Below are 10034 nucleotides of genomic sequence, written 5' to 3'. Positions count from 1 at the left end.
TATAGTGCCTGATATATTTGTCAATACATGTGTAATTTCCCCTAGAAGATTTGGGTTAGTGTTGGGTCAGTCTGACTGTAGTTTGGACAGTGCTTGGTGACATGCTTAGCAGCTGAGTGTAATTTCCCTAATGTGATATTATGTTCAGATATTTGTAGGATGTGCTGTTGCCTGGTCCCCATAAGTGTTGTGTATTTCTGACACATCAGTGGGATGATGGGAGGATTTCAGTCCCTAACTAGTGAGAAATAATTGAGTGTTGGACTTGTGCAATTACAGTCAATATATATTAGGACAGACCTGAGGGTATTACTACAGCAACTGTGTCAGCTTATCTACTCCAGTATTTCAGATATGTCCCTATTTTCATGGCCCCCCCTTTGTCAGGCTTGGTCCAGATTCATTGTACTAAGGGGTTCTGAGCTTACCTCTCAACTGCCTGGATTGTTGCACTATGTAAAAAACATGAAGGAAATCAGGAAGCCAGGAGTAGGTCCACCACTGTTTTATTAAATCAAATAACCATAAGCGCTTTCATCAAGTTCATTACAAGACTTCATCAGATAAAAAATGAACTGAAAGGCCAAGTTTAAAACTCCTTCCCATGTTACATGATCCATCCCCAAGTTAATTAACTAATTAACTGATTAAAATCAACAGTAAATGTGCAAAAGAAAAAAAAGAAAAACAAGGAAAAGAAATCACATTATGCAACATCTTAAAACATAAATTTATTATATAGGTTATTATAGGTTAGTACTAAGCTAACTGCCCTTGCGAGCCATTTTAAGCCTAGCCAATTATCCCTTGTGAGACTCAAACCCTGCACCTTGTGTTTGTAAGGCAAACACCTTAACCATTAGGCCACCCTCCCAACCCTTAAAAGGGCCTTTGGGTCTTGAGAAGTCTTCTTCCTTACTTTGATTTTGCGGGTTTTTCCGTTTTCTTAGGAAGCAGGACTGACTGGATATTGGGAAGCACTCCACCTTGTGCAATAGTGACACCTCCCAACAATTTATTCAGCTCTTCATCATTTTGGACAGCCAATTGCAGATGCCTAGGAATAATGCGATTTTTCTTATTATCTCGAGCTGCATTACCAGCCAATTCAAGAATTTCTGCAGTTAGATATTCAAGCACCGCTGCCAAATAGACAGGCGCTCCAGCCCCGACCCATTCGGCGTAATTGCCCTTTCTGAGCAGTCTATGGACACGACCCACCGGGAACTGCAGTCCAGCTCGGGATGAACGAGTCTTAGCCTTTGCACGGGCCTTACCGCCAGTCTTTCCACCACGTCCAGACATCGCGCTAAATTACTCCTCCAAATAAAATCTTAAAACCATAAATACGTATAAATATATATATATATATATATATATATATATATATATATATATATATATTCATTATGTGAAGAACCATAATAACCAAATCTTTCTAAGTTGTGCCTTCATTTTTAGTACACAACCAATAGATGCTAGTTCATTTAAATAAGGAAAACCCACAACATTTAAACTTAATATCCCATAAAGTTCCCAGTTTTCCGCAAACAACTGCCAAGGTCCACCCCTTTTATTCTGTTTGACCTGCTCAATCACAATGAATTTAAAATAATGTTCAGAAAACTTCAGGATGTGCCTATAAAGTGAATTTGTATTTTTTTTTTACCCGTATGTCATAATTATGTTCATAGATGTGTTGCTTAAGCATCTGCTCAGTCTTGCCGATATAAAAGGCAGGACATGACTGACACAATGCCCCATAAACTACCCTGGTACTGTTACAGTTGTAATGTCCTTTTATCCTAAAGCTGAAACTATTAATTTCAAACAGTTACCCCACATAAATTAATTTACAAAAATGTCACATACCACATTGGTACACACACCTGACTTGGGCATTGTCAACTTCGATTATAGGTCTTTCCACCAAAGTTTTAATGTTGAGTCCCCTTCTCCACACAATAGAAGGTTTTATGGTAACTTTTCCTCTAGCCTCACCATCCCTAGTTAGAATACCCCAGTTCTTTTGTAAGATCTCTTGAATTTGCTGGTGGTCAACAGAATATCTGGTAATAAAGGACAGTCTAAATCTAACATTGTTAGTTACTTCTGTCCCATTTCCTTCCCTGTTGAATGCAGAGTTACCAGTAACAAAACAGTTTTGAGGGTTTATCAAATTTCCAAGCAATATGGGTGAATAAATACCCAGTTGTCTCTTAATCACTACTTCTTTTTTAATTTCCTGTACAAAAGCTGCAGGGTTGTCCCTCTTTATGAACATGTCTTCCAAAAGATTACATTCCCCAAGAAAGGAATCAAAATTTGAGACCTTCCTTGCAGCTCTGACAAATTGCCCTTTGACCACCCCTTTTTTCTGGGGGAGGGGGTGAAAACTGTCAAAATGCAAGAATGCATTTGAGTATGTGGGATTCCTATAAAGGGTGGAAACATATCTCCCATGCACCACATCCTTTTCTAGTCTTACATCCAAATAACTGATGCTGTCATTCCCCACCATGTGTAAACTGAAGAAACTTAGTTGTGTTGTTTATATAATCCATGAAATTAATAACACTGTTGTTATCACTGTTCCAAATGAAAAACAAATCATCCAAATATCTCAAGTATAAAATACAGTCATTAAACCCAGAATAACCAAACAGAAATCTTCGTTCCCACTCACACATGACAATGTTGGCATAATGTAGCCCACAAGAAGCTCTCATAGCAACACCTACTTGTTGAAAGAAAATATGTTTGTCAAACTAAATATAATTATTTTTCAACACAATTTCCATCATTTCTGTGTAGGTGTTGATACAGTCTTGTTCAATCTTTTTTCCTAAACAGCTACTCACTGAACCAATCCAACCTAATGTCATGTAGAATTACAGTGAATAGATCTTTTACATCTACCATAAAAAATATGAGACCACTATCAAATACAACACTAGTACATTTGGAAAGAAAATCCTATGAATCAATGCAGAGATGTACCTCTTGTCTTGATAAATTTTTCAGTTTAACATCCCAAAATTTTGCAATGGAAGAAGTGACAGAGGTACGAACATCCACATTTGGATGGAATGGTGGGTCCACAATCTGTTTATGTAATTTAGGAAGTCCAAAAGTAGTGGGGATAGTAGGGGCATCCGTTTTTAAATATTTGTATTCAGGTAAAGAAATATGTCCTTCCATGAGCATATCACTTAGTTGAAACTTGATCCTATTATAGGCAATATTACCTCATTCCAAGATACTTGAGACTATGTGTTAGTAAATAAATTCTTGTACATACTTTCAACATAATCTTGTACATCAAGAATCACAACTCCCCCACCATTGTCAGGCTGTATGATCCTGACCTTTTTTTGTCATGTCAAGGACAATATTTCCCTTTCCCCAGGTTTTAAATTGCTTGAATGGTCACAAGGCCCTTTAAATGAATGTCTAAAGTCAAATTCACAAATTTTCTCAAAGAATTGCAGGCTGGGGTGAGTTGGTAGATTACAAACCCTAGAAAGTCTCAAGTCATTGTTGAGGTCCATCCCACTGTTACTAAATAAAATACTTAAATTCATTTTGCGAACAAAAAGTTTTAAATCCAGAATTAACTGGGAAAGATTAGATCTAAAACTAGGGACAAAAGTAAGCCCCTTGGTAAATACATCAGCAATCTTACCAGAGTACTTATTTTCTTCTTCTTTCAGCTGCTCCCGTTAGGGGTCACCACAGCGGATCATCTGTTTCCATTTCTTCCTGTCCTCTGCATCTTTCTCTGTCACACCAACCACCTGCCTAACCTCTCTCACCACATCCATAAACTTTATCTTAGGCCTTCCTCTTTTCCTGTTACCTGGCAGCTTCATCCTTAGCATCTTTTTCCCAATATACTCTGCATCCCTCCTCAGCACATGTCCAAACCAATGTAATCTTGCCTCTCTGGCTTTGATCCCAAACCTTCCAACTTGGGCTGACCCTCTAATATACTTATTCCAAATCCTGTCCACCCTTGTCACACCCAGTGCAAATCTTAACATCTTTAACTCTGCCACGTCCAGCTCTGACTCCTGCCTTTTTGTCAATGCCACTGTCTCCAACCCATATAACATAGCTGGTCTCACTACCCTCTTGTAGACCTTCCCTTTCACTCTTACTGGTACTCCTCTGTCACAAATCACTCCTGACACTCTTCACCCACTCCATCCTGCCTGTACTCTCTTCTTTTTTCTCTTCCACACTCACCATTACTCTGCACTGTTGATCCCAAGTATTTAAGTGCATCCTCCTTTGCCACCTCTACTCCCTGCATCCTCACCATTCTTCTATCCTCTCTCTCATTCACACACATATATTCTGTCTTAATCCTGCTAACCTTCATTCCTCTTCTCTCTAGAGCATATCTCCACCTCTCCAGGGTCTCCTCCAACTGTTCCCTACTCTCACTACAGATCACAATGTCATCTGCAAACATCATAGTCAACGGGGACTCCTGTCTGATCTCATCTGTCAACCTGCCCATCGCCATTGCAAATAAGAAAGGCCCAGGTTTACTTACCAGAGTACTTATAAGAATTATAATTAAATACCTTAAAGTCCCTGGTACTATTGAATAAAATGCATGGTTCATTGCTGTTATCAGGCCTAAGCCCTTCAATTATTAATTCCATGTTTGGTTCTGTCTCTAACCCGTCGGTTGGTTGTAGGATGAATTCCTCCTCTGTTGTATATGTTGGTTCCATTGTGGTTTTATTTCCTGATCCATTGGTCTGTTCCTGTTGTTGTATTCCTGAATCCTCTCGGAATGCCTCGGGCCCCCTGAATATAAAGGGACGTCATTGCCATTCTGATTTTCCTCATTATTATTAATGCTATATTTGAATATGCATGGGTAATTGCTGAGAGCTGATGGGGGGAGTGTTGTGTTGGTCTTACTGTGCTTCATAAGGTGCTGTGTGAAATGTTTGGCAGCTGTCAGATGATTTCCATTCTGTTACATGACTGCGTTCATACCTCTACACTGTCCAGAGGCCTAGACACTGTCCATATGCATGGCTCATATGTTTGTTTTGTTCCCCACACAGTCATTGTCCTTGGCTAATCAATAGGATACTCTGGGGAATGCAGTCAGTACATGCTAGCATCCATTGGTGCTACAGACTTAATATCCCTCAGAAAAGATATGTGACAACACACCCAGTAACAACAGCAGCTGTCTAAATTTGTAACAGTAATATGTCCAATATACCCCCTCTTTGGGCCTCTGTCCCTCACTTATGCCACACTTTGTCCAGATGTCATGCACTAAGAGGTTCAGAGGTATGTAGTATCATTATTTATTGCCTTTATTCCTGCTACCATCGCAGTGATGTCATAGACTGCCAGACATGTAACAAGGAAACGGCCATAGATATGAGTCCTGTGCCTATACATTCTGTGGGAAACTGTACATTTAAGAAGTCTGTGTATGTCTAGTCATTGTTAACAGACTGTCAGACTGAGTAGCAGTGTAGTGTGTACATGTTATTTGGGCTGTGTAGGGAGGGGGGGCTACATGTGAGTGTCATGGCCCTTTCTATCTGACTGTGCATGTTGCTTCAGTTTCTGGTTCCCTATCACCTCTATATGTTTGTACGGGCAGACTGTGACATGTCCCATAACACCTCAAGATTCCCACTACACTGTGACTTGGGGTAGTATATGTAGGGGTAATGTGTAAGTGGCAAATGGGATATTGTTGCTCACAGAGTCATTATACTGTAGTGTTCAGTTTGCTTACTGGTATGTTGCTGTGACTGTGGTGCAATTGGTTGTGGGTATGCACTTTCAGACCAGTGTCTGTTTTCCACTAGTGACACATCCGTGTAGTGCCTGTTATATTTGCAAATGCATGTGTACAGCCCCGGAGCTGGATTTGAGTAGTGTTATATCAGTCTGATTGTAGTTTGGATGTTGCTTGTTAGTCGAGTGTAGTTTCCCTAATGTTGTGTTATGGCCACACATTTGTAGGATGTCCTGTTTTCTGGCCAATATCTTTGGCCTGGTCCTCATAACTGTTATGTATTCCTGACACATCAGTGGGATGATGTGGGGATTGAGGTCACTAACTAATGATAAGCAACTGAGTCGCAGACTTGTGATATTTCAGTCAATAGATGCTAGTACATACAGTGTTAGTACATCAACTTTCTCAGCTTATCTACTCACATATTTTAGATATGTCCCTAATTTAATGCCTTTGTCTCCCCACATTGTCAGGCCTGGTCCAGATTCATTGCACTAAGGGGTTCTGAGCATACCTCTCCACTGCCATGATTTTCACAGAATGTCCAGATGTTTGGTCCATACTTTTGTTCTGTTCCACAATTTATTTGTATTTCTCTGGTAAATCACTGTGATGATCCAAGGATTTATGTCAGTAAATAATGACATAACATTTCAGTTTCCATCCTCATATCCTTTAGTAATTGTCTGATGAAATGCACCCTGTTGCTGTAGCAAATGTCTTCATTCCTAACAGCGATAGCTAAAATATGTCCCTATATTTGGCCTATCCCCCCACTTCACAGCCTTTGTACAGGTGTCTTGCACTAAGAGGTTGAGAGGGATGGTTCTGAGGTCTGACTACACTGCATGTTATGTACATACATTTATATATATATATATATATATATATAGATATGTATATATATATATATATATATATATATATATATTTCCCTTCCTTTATATATTTATATATCTATATCTATTTATTTATCCAGTATTTCATATATATGTTTCAACAGACATATATATATATATATATATATATATATATATATATATATATATATATATATATATATATATATGTATATGTCTATATGTCTATATACAACACATTAATGATTCCACAGAGCTTTCTCCCTAATGTTGTATGCCTCTATTGCATGATATGCTTGAAAAAACAACATTCCTCTGACTATAGTGTGTAGGGTTATGAGTTTGAGACTTGGGGCTGATGGCTTTTTTTTTTTTTTCATTACTGTTAAATTACCAGAATGCATGATATGTTTGTTAAAGCATTATAGATTCTCACAGCTCAGATGGTGTATTGATATGTTGCTGTGAATGTAGACCACCGTATCCCAGGCTATTAAGGCACTTTTAAGCAGTTGTAAGTGGGTTTGCATGGGTTTGCACAACTGTAAGCAATGCCAACACATGGTTAATCTGTTTTAGCTTCACTTACCGCCACTTATTCCCTCTTACCCCACACTAATTTCTTTAAAAGAAAAGAAAAGGGTGTGATAGGAAAGTGGTGAAAAAGGGGGCATGCAGATGGAAGTACAGTATTAAAGGTAGCTAAGGATGGCAGAACAGGTGTAGGACAGGTCCATAGCTGTCTATTTCTTCTGCAGCAACAGCTGTGAATTTCTACAGACTTTGAAGGTAAATTTGGACACTCAAACCCCTGAGAGAGGGGTGAGGACAACAGTAATGTGTTGTCAAGACAACTGGACCAGATTACATGTCCATTGGACACATGCAAAATGGACAGCTATGTATGGGGTGTAATTTTTTTTTGGGGGGGACAGATGCCCTTTTTTTAAGGTGAGAGTTGGATGTGGGTGAAGGATAGTAGGTATATTTGGAGTGGTAAGTTGGGTAGGAAGACAGACGAGACAGACAAGACACCAGACAAGGATGGTATGTGACATGTGGGAGGTAAACACCTTGGACAGGGAGGGTGGTCTGGAATCAGATGGCTATGAGCCCCAAAATGGATACAGTGGGACTGAGGTCCTCACCCATGGGCAGTCACCACTGCACCTTCACAGCTCCAAAGTTGGCTGTGCTGGGGGCTGGACAGAAGGGACAGGCTGACCATCAAGATGCATGAGGTGGCCCTCAGTCTGGCTCAGCTGTCCACCAAACTCCTTTTGGATGGCACTACACATCAAACCCCGGACCTGGCTATGGGTGACAGTTTCCTGTCCAAGCCCACTCCCGGGGGGACAGGCCCTGTCCCCTGAGGCAGTTCGACCCAAAGGTGGTGCTGGACCAGTGAACGATGAGGTCCCAGGTTGGGTCCCAGATGTGCTGGGGCCCAGTACCATGGCCAGATGAGGTGGGACAGGCGGAGCTGCTGGGATCTGACTTCCCAGATGTGCTATTGTGTTGAGATTTTACAAAATATGTTGGTTAGGTATGAACAAAACATTTCAAAATTAGTTTTAACAGCATGCATTGGTGTTCCAATTAACCCAAACCAACAGATTTGAAACAGTTGCATAGCAAACAGAACACATGCGTAAATGGAACAACAGTAGGCATCATAATGGCATGCACATTACACTGACAGCAACAGGCCACCAATGATAGTATTTGAACGGGGAACATTAATAATCAAATGATTCAATATTTGTAGAACAATAGGACACATATCCCAACAGTAGTTTTGGAGAAAAACATACCCATTGATTATTTGTATGAATTATTGGTGTAAATAGGGTGGGGGGGGAGAGATATCCATTAGCTGTATAGGCTTTGATTGTTCACAACTGTACTGATCATTACTGTACTCATTACTCTCTAGGTATGACCTCATTTTACATCTACCTATGGCCTGGTATGGGCAGTGGAATGTTTGTACACAATGTATTACTAAAGCCTTCTTAAAAATAATACATATATTTCCTTACCTGGCAGACCTGTGGAGGGAATATCTGTTAACACTACTTGACTGTTTCTACACATATTCACATATTCAAGTTTACATATGTGAGACTAATAGGGGTGCCCTGCATTCATGCTGTGTGTGTGAGTGTGTGTGTGTGTGTGTGTGTGTGTGTGTGTGTGTGTGTGTGTGTGCTACTGCCATATTCTGCCAGGATTTCTATCACCCTGGGTCTTGGCAGCGGTGGCCACTAGCCCTGACAGCGTGACACTTGAGGGACATTTATCAGGAGAAACCACTTGGTGTATCTACTTATCTTGCTGTCATTTGCAGCTTTGGGGTTGGACAGTGGAAGTGTTGTGCACAGCATATTAGTACAGCCTTCTGGCAGCTAATAGAAACATTTCCTTACCTGGCAGACCTGTGCAGGAAATTTCTGTTAACACTACCTGACTGTTTTGACACATATTTACATATTATTGGGTGAAATTATGCATACAGCTTACTACCACTCCCGGGATTCGAATCGTGCCTGTTTGTGCAAAAAGGTACAACAAGACTCCAATTCAACGCAATGAGCTATTGAGGAACTTATGTCTGTAGTTTGTCTGTTTTCTGCCTAATACTCTCTTGGTTGGACAATCTGACCTTGTAATTCTGACATTCATGCATGGCAGGTAGTTCTTGTACTGTGTATTAATACTTTGGCATATAACAATCAGGAAAGCAATGGTTAACACTAAGCACTGCTGTAGGGGATACAGTATACAAGTTTACAGATTACTAGTCAAGGATCAGATCTTGGTGCATGGAACATTTCATATAGTTTATCTTCTGTTTTACAGCTCCACAATCTTTGTCAGATGAGCCTCAATTAATTCATACTGTCAGAGCCATAGTTGCTGTGCAGAACCTGTACACATTTAGAGTCATACCACCACATACCAAAGTAAACACAATAGTCTGGGGTTTTTAATTTTATTGAAGGGTACTGGCACTTTTATTGATAGATATCCTGTACATCAGTATTACTCTGCTAATGTCTTTTTTATTCATTGCACACAGTACACATTTTAACCTACTGGCTGTTGACTTTCTACTCTTTTCTATTTATTTGCCCTGAATACTGCAAGTTAGATTTGTACTCACCAGCCTCCCGGTGCAGCCTTAGCAACCTGCTGGCATGGGTGTCTATGTTTGCAGCCCTCTCATCTGCAGTTCTACAGAAGATAAAAAAACATTTATGCATACCGATCGATCACATACACAGGCTGGACTTTGGTGAACACTAATTGATACTGTTACTTACACACTTCTGGGACATTCTGTGGCCATGTATCTTGGGTCCACTGGTCCAAGAGCCCCCTCT

The 10034-nt window shown here is 40.1% G+C and overlaps 1 protein-coding gene across 1 annotated transcript; it reads right to left on the bottom strand.

Moving 5' to 3' along the window:
* Positions 1-875: 875 nt before the first annotated feature.
* On the bottom strand, positions 876-1335 carry LOC122802109 (histone H2A-like). Its single transcript, XM_044071800.1, has one exon. The coding sequence runs from the start codon at positions 1303-1305 to the stop codon at positions 916-918; it is 390 nt and encodes a 129-aa protein (XP_043927735.1). The 5' UTR covers positions 1306-1335; the 3' UTR covers positions 876-915.
* Between the last annotated feature and the right edge of the window lie 8699 nt (positions 1336-10034).

The sequence above is a fragment of the Protopterus annectens genome, chromosome 5.part0 (assembly GCF_019279795.1).
Source record: "Protopterus annectens isolate FY-2018-M chromosome 5.part0, PAN1.0, whole genome shotgun sequence".
Lineage (NCBI taxonomy): Eukaryota > Metazoa > Chordata > Ceratodontiformes > Protopteridae > Protopterus > Protopterus annectens.
The sequence above is the reverse complement of the archived record's forward strand: the minus strand, read 5'-3'. Positions and strand labels throughout refer to the sequence as shown.